This window comes from Phyllobates terribilis, unplaced genomic scaffold (assembly GCF_046119375.1).
Source record: "Phyllobates terribilis strain yellow unplaced genomic scaffold, ASM4611937v1 Scaffold_2__4_contigs__length_985480577, whole genome shotgun sequence".
NCBI lineage: Eukaryota > Metazoa > Chordata > Amphibia > Anura > Dendrobatidae > Phyllobates > Phyllobates terribilis.
In genome coordinates this window covers 411,799,309-411,812,765 of record NW_027362762.1, presented here as the reverse complement: position 1 = coordinate 411,812,765, position 13,457 = coordinate 411,799,309, and the positions used below count along the sequence as shown (strand labels likewise).

Sequence of the window (13,457 nt, the reverse complement as noted above, 5' to 3'; positions counted from 1 at the left end):
TCATTGATGATCACCTATCAGCTATCCTTCACAAATCCACCTTAGGCTTTCAACCAGACCACTTGTTCTAGCCAGACTGGATTTTTCTCACTGAAGTTAGGCCCAAATTCCAATCATTATATCACTAATTATTATTTTTTTTAACAAACCATACTTTTAACAGTAGTGAAAATTAATTGCCCACCAGTGTCTTTGACTGAAGATGGACCATTGTAACGGCTGAGTCCTTGTAACAGCAACAATGCCTGTTACGCTGGTAGCTGCACGTGTTGGTGACACACGGAGAAGCATGCTTACCAAAGCCTCATTGGCCTGCCTTGCCTCCTCTTCCACCTGAAACAATCTTCTCTCAAGTTCTTCTTTACCTCTCTCTGCTTCTTCCCTTAGCTGTTTCTCCAACACCAGTCTCTGATACTCTTTCTGATAAAACAGAGTCTGTTAGTTTCTCATGATGATATGAATTTTGTATCATTAGTCTAGCTATTTTATTTCTTTTGTTTGCTTATATAGCGCCATTAATTTCACAGCACTTTGAAGACGATCATCAATGCTGCCCCCATGCACACCCAACAATGGGAAGCTATATAAAACGTAATGTCCCGCTCAAAAAAAGGGAGGCCTTCTTATTACCTTTTTCCTGGCTTTTTCTTCTTTGGCTTGCATTTTTATTTGCTGAATCTCTATTGAATCCACCTTCCTTTTTGTTAAGAATAAATTGTGGTTTTCAATGCAGAGATGCAAGATCTACACATTCACAATAATAGGTTACATACGTTTAGGAAGAATTATATACTACAGTTGTGGCTAAAAGTTTTCAATCGGACACAAATTTTGGTTTTCTGCATCAGTTTTTTTAGATCTCTTACTCAGATGTTTCTATGGTTACTTACACACGTGGTCAAAATTGTTGGTACCCCTCGTTTAATGAAAGAAAAACCCACAATGGTCACAGAAATAACTTGAATCTGACAAAAGTAATAATAAATTAAAAGTCTATGAAAATTAACAAATGAAAGTCAGTCATTGCTTTTCAACCCTGCTTCCACTGAATTAAAAAAATTAAACTCATGAAATAGGCCTAGACATAAATGATGGTACCCCTGAAAATAATGTGACAAAAGGGACATGTTAAATCAAGTTCTGTCCAATTATTAGCATCACAGGTGTCTACAATCTTGTAATCAGTCAGTGGGCCTATATATAGGGCTACAGATACTCACTGTGCTGTTTGGTGACATGGCGTGTACCACACTCAACATGGACCAGAGGAAACAAAGGAAAGAGTTGTCTCAGGAGATTAGAAAGAAAATTATAGACAAGCATGTTAAAGGTAAAGGTTATAAGACCATCTCCAAGCAGCTTGATGTTCCTGTGACTACAGTTGCACATATTATTCAGAAATTTAAGATCCATGGGACTGTAGCCAACCTCCCTGGACGTGGCCGCAGGAGGAAAATTGATGACAAATCAAAGAGACAGATAATACGAATGGTAACAAAAGAGTCCAGGAAAACTTATAAAGAGATTAAAGGTGAACTTCAAGCTCAAGGAGCACCAGTGTCAGATCGCACCATCCGTCGTTGTTTGATCCAAAGTGGACTTCATGGGAGACGACCAAGGAGAACACCATTGTTGAAAAAAAATTATAAAAAAGCCAGACTGGAATTTGCCAAACTACATGTTGACAAGCCACAAAGCTTCTGGGAGAATGTTCTATGGACAAATGAGACAAAAATGGAAGTTTTTGGCAAGGCACATTAACTCTATGTTCACAGATGGAAAAATGAAGCATATCAAGAAAAGAACACTGTCCCTACTGTGAAACATGGTGGAGGCTCTGTTATGTTCTGGGGCTGCTTTGCTGCATCTGGCACAGGGTGTCTTGAATCTGTGCAGGGTACAATGAAATTTCAAGACTATCAAGGGATTCTAGAGAGAAGTGTGCTGCACAGTGTCAGAAAGCTTGGTCTCAGTCGCAGGTCATGGGTCTTGCAACAGGATAATGACCCAAAAAAACTAAAAACACCCAAGAATGGCTAAGAGGAAAACATTGGACTATTCTGAAGTGGCCTTCTATGAGCCCTGATATAAATCCTATTGAGCATCTTTGGAAAGAGCTGAAACATGCCATCTGGAAAAGGCACCCTTCAAACACGAGACAACTGGAGCAGTTTGCTCATGAGGAGTGGGCCAAAATACCGGTCGAGAGGTGCAGAAGTCTCATTGACAGTTACAGGAATCGTTTGATTGCAGTGATTGCCTAATAAGGTTGTTTAACAAAATATTAAGTTAAGAAGAGTACCATCATTTCTGTCCAGGCCTATTTCATGAGTTTATTTTTATTTTTTTAATTCTGTGGAAGCAGGGTTGAAAAGTAATGACTGACTTTCATTTGTTCATTTTCAAAGATTTTTAATTTATTATTACTTTTGTCAGATTCAAGTTATTTCTGTGACCATTGTGGGTTTTTCTTTTATTAAACGAGGGGTACCAACAATTTTGACCACGTGTGTAAGTACAATTATAAACTTTTTGTAAAGCACCGCTCCAGCATTTTTTTATTCGAGCTCTGGAGTGGTGCCACTAATCTAAGTTTCCTGCCCATAGTATTATACTTACCAACTGCTTTCTTCAGCTGTTCCCGGTGCTGCTCCAGTCGCCTTCTTCCAGATGTAATCACAACTTCTGACTTGACCAGAAATCAAGGATAATGGTCACAAGCTCTCAATGTACGTCTGTGAGGGCCTCGTTCTGGCTCTCAAACAGCAAACACTGGAGCGATACGGAAGGTCACAACCTGCAGATGATGGACCAGAGCAGTGAAGAGAACAGATGAAGACAGCAGCTATTAAGTATAAGACTAGGGGCAGGGATCTTAGATTAGTTGCACCACTCCAGCGCTGCAATAAAAAAAAATGTTGGCGCGGTGCTTTAATTTTTTTAAACTTTTATTGACAAATAGATCAATTTTAAGCAAAGACTCAATATTTACAGTGTGGACCTTATTTTTTTAAGACTTCTGCAATTCATGATGGCATGATGGATATCAGCTTCTGCGCCAAATCCTGACTGATGACAACCCATCCTTGTCTAATCAGCACTGGAGTTTATCACACTTTCTGTGCTTTTCTTTGTTTACCCGCCTTTTGAGGTGCCAGGTCTGGAGCTGGATGATTGCAATATATTATGAGGATAAAAACTTTGATGGCAGTGCTTCTTTGAATGCTATTCTTCACCCATGGCAGTGTTCTTAAACAGAAGTGTGAGTGAGCCCACTCCCTTGGGTGAAAAGATGGGTGAAGACTGAGTTCATCAGATGTATAATAAAATGTATGCTGTTAATGTGGGGAAAGCTGATGACAGATCTGCTTTAACATGATTGTACAGGGGGCTAAGCATTGTATAAGCTTTCAGTTGATAGTTTCTGCCTTCCATTTTTTATTGACTTACCAGTTTATTCACATTTTGCTCTTTAGAATAGAATTTGAAAGTTTCAGCTTTTTTATCAACGGGTGTAAACTTCAGCTGAAATGATAAAGTATTATACCAACATCATCAGTATTTCATCCACAGTTTATGTTTACTTATATACACTGGACACAGTCTGAATTTCAATATAAGGGTTGCTTAACATGGACCAACTGACAGCACAATGTGACTACTGTGAAAAATATGGGGCATATTATTTCATGCCAATTGACTGAATCATATCCGAGATTATAGACCTGCTTCAAAATGTGAAGCAGAGACAGGACACCTGGCTCAGCAGGTGGTCGAGCTTCAAAAGTGGAAAAACTCATACCCCTAGCAGCCTAGCTGGGACCAAGGCCTTTCTGGAAGGACAAATCCCTGCTGGGAGCCCAAGCTGTTTAACTGCTTCAAAGAAACCACCCTCAGATGGAAGGGAGCTGTAATTTGAAAAGGAGTTATGAAGTTATTGTCCGTCCTAGCCATTTACCTGTTACATTTCCAAGATCGCAGGAAAGGGACGAACACCCGCCTGGGTCTTGACCGGCTCTCTATGACCTGCCGTTGAGAAGTTACGATCCATGAGAGGTTTTGGAGTTTCAGCTACTAGACCCAAGGGGAGGGAAACTAGTACCATCCCGAGGGTGGGAAAGTGAGAGACCGATCAAGGGGCTTATTGCTCGTGGGAGGCTGTGGCCCAGTGTTCTTTTATAAGGGAGGTCACGCCGTCATATCATGTTGTAAGAAACGGGAAGCCGCTGGCACCCCATATTTCTCATGTGGCTGCGCAGCACCAAGGCCTAACATCCATCTCGTAACTGACTCATCTGTTCATACTTCTTGTACTGCCACATGTATTTGCATATCTAACCATCGTATATGTTTATCCATTGTGCATATAGTGATTTAGCTAGTGTACCTTTGAGGTGATTAAATATCCATTTTATCTTGGGCTGTTCTGTTATCTCGATCCACGTATCCACACGTCAGTGTTCTCAGTTTAAAGTCACATGCTACCAGGGCTGGTTTCTGGCCCGATATAATTCCGTTAACGGACCGGGCTTATATCTAATGAGGAACACCATGGTGGCAGTCCTACCGGGCTGGCAAGGCTCTGTTTCACTGGTGCAAGTGAAAGGGGTCTCTCAGCTTATCACGGTTGTGAGTGTTTTGCCACTTCGGTGGTGGAGTGGCCCACCCTCTCTCAATCCCCGTGCCTCCCGGTGCCCAAATTGACAGGGGGTGTCTGCATAAAACTGTGCCAATTTGACATTTTGTATCCCCAGCAGGTACGGAACATCAAGTTTGTGAAAGTGGGGAGACCGTACTACTTGACCCCCGACGTATTAGTGACTTCAGGTGGATGTGCTGTTTTTCACAACTACCGTTTTGTAAATGTTTACTGATCAGTAGTCGTTTCAATGTCTGTTTACACAGGCAGACGAAAATAAATGATGCACATTGAGCATACTATACTAAATTGCTCATTGTGCATAGACTGCCATACTTCTTGGCAGTGCGGGTTTTGCTTGTCCATCTGGTGATCGGCAGCCAGTTTTACATGGCAAGACTCTATCCAACCAGAGAAAAAAAGAGACCAGAAGTACACAATACAATACAATACTTTATATGTATTGTGACATATGTTCACTTACTTTTTTGGAATTATAAGAAATATTTCTGATGTCACCCCATTTGAAAGACTTTAATGGTGATATTTTGTTATTTCGACTGTAAATATGGACTCCCTTTGCGTCAACACCAAGCAGGATATCGGAATCATCCTTAGTTTCCTGGAAATATTGAAGGAAGAAAAAAAAACAACATCATATAAATGTCAATATCCAAAGATATAGTATATCATTGTCTATAATATTTATTCCATCTTACAATTTCCTTACAATTTCCCATATAGCCTGTACTCTATTCTGTGTAGCGGCCCATAGACTATCCGTTTAGGAAATAAATTACTCTGTGTACTTACTCATGCAAGAACTGAACTCATTTGCTAGCTTGCTAAGGTGAGTGCATCTGAGTGGTGATTTGAGAGATCTATGTTGGTTTCATGACCTGGCCCATGATCAATCATCAGCAAATTAAATGTATTTGTATATGGTTGCACATACTTTAAAGGGTAAACACACTTTCAAGTAACAGGATAAGCTGTCATGTCCGTTTTCACCAGTTTTCCCCTCTGCATGCTCTATCTCTAATTTGCATTCCATTGGGACCTGGGGACATGAAAAAAGTTGCAGTGATCTTTGCTATACTCAGCACAGCACCTAGGGATGGTTTCTGCTCTTCAGAGTCTGGCTGTCAAATTTTAGCCTGGGGGAATTCATAAACCCATGGCTCATGGGTTGCGGCAGCCCATCTTTAGCCTGCTTACCAGCTGCATTAAAGCAGCAGAGGTAACAGGGCATTCAAAAAATTATGTTTGGTGTTGTTTTCACATTGGGATTGCACAAGCATGTGCAATCATAGATATAATGTTCATATTGTTACTAACAGCTGAATAATGTAAGTGATATAGACCATGATAACCATATAACTAATTGTCTGCCTCAGATGTGAAACATCAGGATCCTAAATACATATCTAGTAGACAATACCACCAAATTCAATACATCAGACTCTATATAGGACAGAGCAGAGATAAACTTACCACATAGATATGGGAACAGAAATGAGTTTAACAGATAGATATGAAAACTAAACCAAGCTTAACAAATAGATATGGAAACAGAAACAAGCTGACTACATAGATATGGGAACAGAACCAAGCTCGCTACGTAAAAATTGGAGCAGAACAAAGATTGCTACATAGATACAGGAACAGAACCCAAGCTTACTACACAGCTACAGAAACAAAACATAACTTACAACATGGATACAGTAATAGAACCAAGCTTACTACATAGATACGAAAACAAAACCAATGTTACTATATGAACCAATGTCACCAAATTTACTACCAAAATTGCATAGACCTGGGAACAGAACCAAGCTTATATATATATATGAGAAGAGAACCAAGTTTTAAGATTGGAGACCATAACAAAGCTTTTGACATAGATACTGGAACAGAACCGAGTTTACTACATAGAATCGGGAACAGAATCACACTTACTACATAAATACAGGAGCAGAATCAATCTTATTACATAGATACGGGAAGAAAATCAAGCTTACTACATTGATATGTGAACATAATTAAACATACTACATAGATAAAGAAACAGTATCATGCTTCCTACATAGGTTCAGGAACAAAAACATCTTACTACATAGGGAACAAGTGTACTACATAGATATGGGAGAAGAATCAAACTTGCTACATAGATACAGGAAGAAAACTAAGCTTGCTACATAGATACAGGAGCAAAACCAACCTTACTACAAAGATACAGGAACAGAACCAAGATTTATAAACAGATATGACAACAGAAGCAAGCTTACTACATATGTAAGGGAGCAAAACCTACATAAATACAGAATTACAGCCAAGGGCAAAAGTTGCTAGCTTAATTCCAAAGGTTACATAGATACAAGAGCAGAACCAAACATTCTACATAAACATGGGAGTATAACCAATCTTACCACATAGATAAAGAACCAAACGTACTACATAGATACAGGAACAAAACCAAGCTTACTACAAACATTCATAATTGGAATAAAAGATGCTGCATAAACAAGATACCAGAACCAAGGTGACTACATGGATACAGGAAAGTAACCAAGCTTACTACATAGGTACAAGAACAGAACCAATACTGCTATATAGATACAGTACCAAAACCAAGCTCACGATATAGATACTGTACCAGAACTAAGTTTACTACATAGATACAGGAACAAAATCAATGTTACTACATAGATACAGTACAAGAACCAAGTTTATTACATACATACTGTACTAGAATGGACATCAAGAAATTCTATGAACAAGTTTAGGGATTAAATTCAGTCTAACATAGACCCTAAAAATTAGCTTTTATTAAATAGATATATAAAAACATGCGGGACTGAAAAAAACACCCCTGGTACAAAAAGCAAGTTAGTGCACCCTCTAGTGTGATGATGCTTCAAAAATGTTTATTTATTTATATATATGTTAATGTATATATGTTTTTATGTGTGTACAGATATATACAGTACAGACCAAAAGTTTGGACACACCTTCTCATTTAAAGATTTTTCTGTATTTTCATGACTATGAAAATTGCACATTCACACTGAAGGCATCAAAACTATGAATTAACACATGTGGAATTATATACTTAACAAAAATGTGTGAATCAACTGAAAATATGTCTTATATTCTAGGTTCTTCAAATTAGCCACCTTTTGCTTTGATGACTGCTTTGCACACTCTTGGCATTCTCTTGATGAGCTTCAAGAAGTAGTCACCAGAAATGGTTTTCACTTCACAGGTGTGCCCTGTCAGGTTTAATAAGTGTGATTTCTTGCCTTATAAATGGGGTTGGGACCATCAGTTGTGTTGTGCAGAAGTCTGGTGGATACACAGCTGATAGTCCTACTGAATAGACTGTTAGAATTTGTATTATGGCAAGAAAAAAGCAGCTAAGTAAAGAAAAACTAGTGGCCATCATTACTTTAAGAAATGAAGGTCAGTCAGTGCGAAAAATTGGGAAAACTTTGAAAGTGTCCCCAAGTGCAGTTGCAAAAACCATCAAGCGCTACAAAGAAACTGGCTCACATGAGGACCGCCCCAGGAAAGGAAGACCAAGAGTAACCTCTGCTTCTGAGGATAAGTTTATCCGAGTCACCAGCCTCAGAAATCGCAGGTTAACAGCAGCTCAGATTAGAGACCAGGTCAATGCCACACAGAGTTCTAGCAGCAGACACATCTCTTCAACAACTGTTAAGAGGAGACTTTGTGCAGCAGGCCTTCATGGTAAAATAGCTGCTAGGAAACCACTGCTAAGGACAGGCAACAAGCAGAAGAGACTTGTTTGGGCTAAAGAACACAAGGAATGGACATTAGACCAGTGGAAATCTGTGCTTTGGTCTGATTAGTCCAAATTTGAGATCTTTGGTTCCAACCACCGTGTCTTTGTGTGACGCAGAAAAGGTGAACGGTTGGACTCTACATGCCTGGTTCTCACCGTTAAGCATGGAGGAGGAGGTGTGATGGTGTGGGGGTGCTTTGCTGGTGACACTGTTGGGGATTTATTCAAAATTGAAGGCATACTGAACCAGCATGGCTACCACAGCATCTTGCAGCGTCATGCTATTCCATCCGGTTTGCGTTTAGTTAGACCATGATTTATTTTTCAATAGGACAATGACCCCAAACACACCTCCAGGCTGTGTAAGGGCTATTTGACCAAGAAGGAGAGTGATGGGGTGCTACGCCAAATGACCTGGCCTCCACAGTCACCAGACCTGAACCCAATCGAGATGGTTTGGGGTGAGCTGGACCGCAGAGTGAAGGCAAAAGGGCCAACAAGTGCTAAGCATCTCTGGGAACTCCTTCAAGATTGTTGGAAGACCATTTCCGGTGACTACCTCTTGAAGCTCATCAAGAGAATGCCAAGATTGTGCAAATCAGTCATCAAAGCAAAAGGTGGCTACTTCGAAGAACCTAGAATATAAGACATATTTTCAGTTGTTTCACACTTTTTTTTAAGTATATAATTCCACATGTGTTAATTCATAGATTTGATGCCTTCAGTGTGAATGTGCAATTTTCATAGTCGTGAAAATACAGAAAAATCTTTAAATGAGAAGGTGTGTCCAAACTTTTGGTCTGTACTGTATATATATATATATATATATATATATATATATATACACTGTGTTCCAAATTATTATGCAAATAATATTTTCTCAGATTTTCCCAAATTACCTATATGAATTGCAGTCATTGTAATTTTCCAGTCAAATAACTATTAGAGTACAATTGAAAGGTTTTTGTACAAACTGCCTATGATAACAGTATATTTTTTAAAAAATTAAAAACTCAAACTGCACTCAAAATGCATGTTCCAAATTATTATGCACAGCAGAGTTTTCAACCTTTTCATTTGAATAAAGAACAAAAAAATGGTCATTTTTGAAATTATAAGCATTAGCAGGTTATTACAAACTGAAATCAAACAGTTTTCAACTCAAAACTTTATTCTAGGTGATGTTACATTTGCACATAGGACCGCTTGTTCGAAAGGAGCTTCTGAACTCTCTCGTCCATTGAATGTCAGGTTTTGGATGGTTTCTGCTTCAATTGTTTTGCATGAGGACAGAATACCCTCCCAGAGCTGTTGCTTAGATGTGAACTGCCTCCCGCCATCATAGACACTCCTTTTGATGATGCTCCAGAGGTTCTCAATGGGGTTGAGGTCAGGGGAGCATGGGTGCCACATCATAAGTTTGTCCCCTTTTATGCTCATAGCAGCCAGAGATGCAGATGTGTTATGTGCAGCATGAGACGGGGCAAAGAGTGTGCAAAGCAGTCATCAAAGCAAAAGGTGGCTACTTTGAAGAACCTAGAATATAAGACATATTTTCAGTTGTTTCACACTTTTTTGTTAAGTATATAATTCCACATGTGTTAATTCATAGTTTTGATGTCTTCAGTGTGAATGTACAATTTTCATAGTCATGAAAACACAGAAAAATCTTTAAATGAGAAGGTGTGTCCAAACTTTTGGTCTGTACTATATATTTATATATATACATACATACACCAAATGGAGAAAACAATTCCCTTTACATGAGAGATGAGCCCTCTTGAAGCAAATATAATGATACCTCACTATACGGGAATCCAACATATAGACTTATATAAACCATTCAACGGGGGTACTAACTAGTACGTGACTAAAGTGAATACAAAAATAAATAACAATGCTCATGAATAAAACCTAAGAACATGGAGGTATTGTCATAATGATTGGTATCTTAATGATTCACACATATTTAAGCAGACGAGAAGGACTAGATTGACCCTGTTATATATCCTGAGAAACCCTCCACCTACCAACCAGCAGAGGTTGGCACCCTAATTAAAGTTGACAATATGGCGCCCCCACTCCTCAGCGGCTCTCCCTCTCTGGCCCTAGTTCACCCTACGATACAATAACCACACAGGTAATAGACATAAAAATTCACTAAATAAGGTTAAAACAACTTATTTTATACAGTAATGCCCCAAAGATAATTCATGTTGATGTCTCAGAAAATAGAACGGCTTCGACGCGTTTCCCCATAGCTCAGGAGTAAGTAAACGTGCCTGTGAAATTATTTGCCTGTGGAGCTGTATCATGGCGGGCTCATCTCTTTATCATTGAGAAATCATCTCTAAAAAGCATCATTTACTTACCAGCCTCCTGAGGAACCTAGCTTTGGGGAAACGCGTCGAGGCAGTTCTGTTTTCCCTATTTTCAGCTGCAACATCTTTGTGGTTTTCAGATCTGGTAGCCCAGATATATTCATCTTTTTCTTATGCCAAGCTTCATTAGTATAAAATATAGCTTACTATTGGATATATAGTGTTACGTATTGACCTTGACACTTGGCTGCATTGTGTGGTAAGCCTAAACCCAGGTCTTGTCATCTCTGGACACATGGATATTGAGTATGATTAAATAATAAGGTATTTCTTCCATCTTCATTGCAGTACTATGCACTTCTTGATCTTGAACCACACAGAGTTTACTATAGGATATTTGGGCAGATTTGGACAATGCACTTTATATTTATCCACATGATGTGAACAGTATTAGTTTATTTACATGACTAGTGGTCAGTTTAAACCCATGTTTTATTTTTGGGTATATTAAAATGATTTACATATATTTTGTTTCAACAGGTGGATTTTCTCTTTTCCCTTGAATAGGCCTAAGGGCCACTAAACAGTACTACAAGTGTGTGTATTTTAGTCAGGACTCACTCCTTTATATCAGTGCTGACAGTATATGCATCTATTTAGGATTCTATTCTATTTTTTGAACATCTATTATAGTAACCATATATTGTTATTTATTTATTGACTCTTTTGGATTAGGGTGCAGCCCTATTGTGGGCTGGTGTAATTTTGTGCCCAATTGACCTTTTAAATGTTTTTAACCTTTGTTTTGGCTTGTTTATATCATTAAAAAATTGTGATCCCTGGGTTTATGGCTTGTTTCTGACTTGTTTTGTGTATACTCTATTTTGACATGCTACAGGCTGATCCCAATTATTTGGTGGTGCCCTCTAATCCTAATTATAGACTAAGGAGAACAAGCAAGCTTACTACATAGACACAGGAACAGAATTAAGCTTACTACATAAACGTTGTAACAGAATCAAGCTTACAACATAGATATGGGAATGGAACCAATTTATTACATAGATACAGAAACAGAGCCAAGCTTACTACATAGATAGGAGACCAGAACCAAGCCTGCAATTTAGATATTGGAACAGAACCAAGCTTACTACATATATTAGAGAACAGAACCAAGATTACTACATACAGTAGATTTGTGAACAGAACTGAGTTTACTACATAGATACAGGAACACAACCAAACTTAACATATATGTTCAGAACCAAAGTAAGAGTTCTGCATAGATCCAGGAACAGAACCGGATGTCAGAAGAAGAGTTTGTGGCTTGGAAATTGCATATCATCCTTATAGTTTTTCTTAATTTATCAAACAACATGTTGTGTTGACCAAAATTTTTAATTACTATAGTTATACAGGAAAACCCTTTTGCATACCACCGTTTAATAAAAATCTTTGTAGACTTTTTTTACTCCCAAAAAATAGATTCTGATGTAGTGTTAAGATACTAGAAAATGCTAGGATGCTGCTAGGATTTGGCTGTTTTCACACTCTCTGTGCTGGTCTACGGTCAGCTTGTGATCATCTGTATACAAATCCCATAAGAAGCATTTAAGAGAAGAGCGCCAGGAGTGTGAAAACAGCCAAATTCTAACATTACGTTACACAATGATAGGATTCTACATATTAAAGTCAGTGTGAAAGGTCCCAGAAAACCACTATAAGGGCTTACATTGCGCAGTCATAACAAAAATATAGCCACAGGCATAGTAAAACAAAACACAAACAAATCCATGTAAGAAAGCGTAAGATTTATATTAATGCATACCATGGTTTGTTGAAAATCTTTAACATATAAAGACATGGTACAAATTTAGAATGAAGGGTTCTCTATATTACAATATCGGCATCAGCCAAAGTGAATAAGAGAATACATGGGAAACCATCCCCCTCCACATAATAAACGTATTCAACGTTAGTGCTCTGTAGATTCATACATTGTAATAATTTCATGCAGTACCGGTATGTGTACGTTGCACCATCTTTTTTGCAAGGCGTGTATCATTTAGAACTGTGGTATATGCTGTGCTTTACTATACTTATATAAAAATAAATGTATATCTGACAAAGTAAGTCAAACATACGCTTTGGCGACTATGTGGATCAGAGAAGCGGTATCTCTGAATACCTCATTTTTGTTTTTTAAAACACATACATGCTTGGCCAATGCAAGATCATAATGTGAGTAGCATATAAGGGTGCTTTCACATTGCTTTTTGCCACCCGTTCGTTGGTCTTGTCGGGGCTTAAGTCCAAAAACCCCCGCAAAGCGGAATTCAGGCATATGCACTGACTACATGATTATAGACTATAATGATAATGATGCTAACAGAGCGAACATGCACTCTGCTGTGTATCATTTTTTGGCATGTACGCCTACTGGAGGCGAACACCCAGACATAGTAGACTGCAGACCCATTGATGAAGCTAGTTGCAAAACGCGTGTCGGGTGCGGTTTTCTTCTGGACTACTGAGGTAACTTTATGCCACTGTGCATTTTTACGTAATATTATATATATTCATTCTCTTTACCTAGTGATACCACATACTCCTATTTATAGAGTGTTACTTCACTATACATTTTTTGGTATTCATTGTTCACCATATGTAAATGGTATCAGTCTGCAATATT

The 13,457-nt window shown here is 38.5% G+C and overlaps 1 protein-coding gene across 4 annotated transcripts in view; it reads right to left on the bottom strand.

Annotated features, from left to right (window-relative positions):
• Window positions 1-13,457, bottom strand: part of LOC141212812 (merlin-like) — a 122,880-nt gene that overhangs the window by 20,455 nt on the left and 88,968 nt on the right. For all 4 annotated transcript variants that reach the window (XM_073665122.1, XM_073665127.1, XM_073665130.1 and 1 more), the window contains 4 exons: window positions 5,124-5,261; window positions 3,451-3,525; window positions 631-744; window positions 298-420 (listed from right to left, as the gene is read on the bottom strand). In XM_073665122.1, coding sequence (XP_073521223.1) covers window positions 298-420; window positions 631-744; window positions 3,451-3,525; window positions 5,124-5,261 — 450 coding nt within the window. The remainder of the gene's footprint in view (window positions 1-297; window positions 421-630; window positions 745-3,450; window positions 3,526-5,123; window positions 5,262-13,457) is intronic.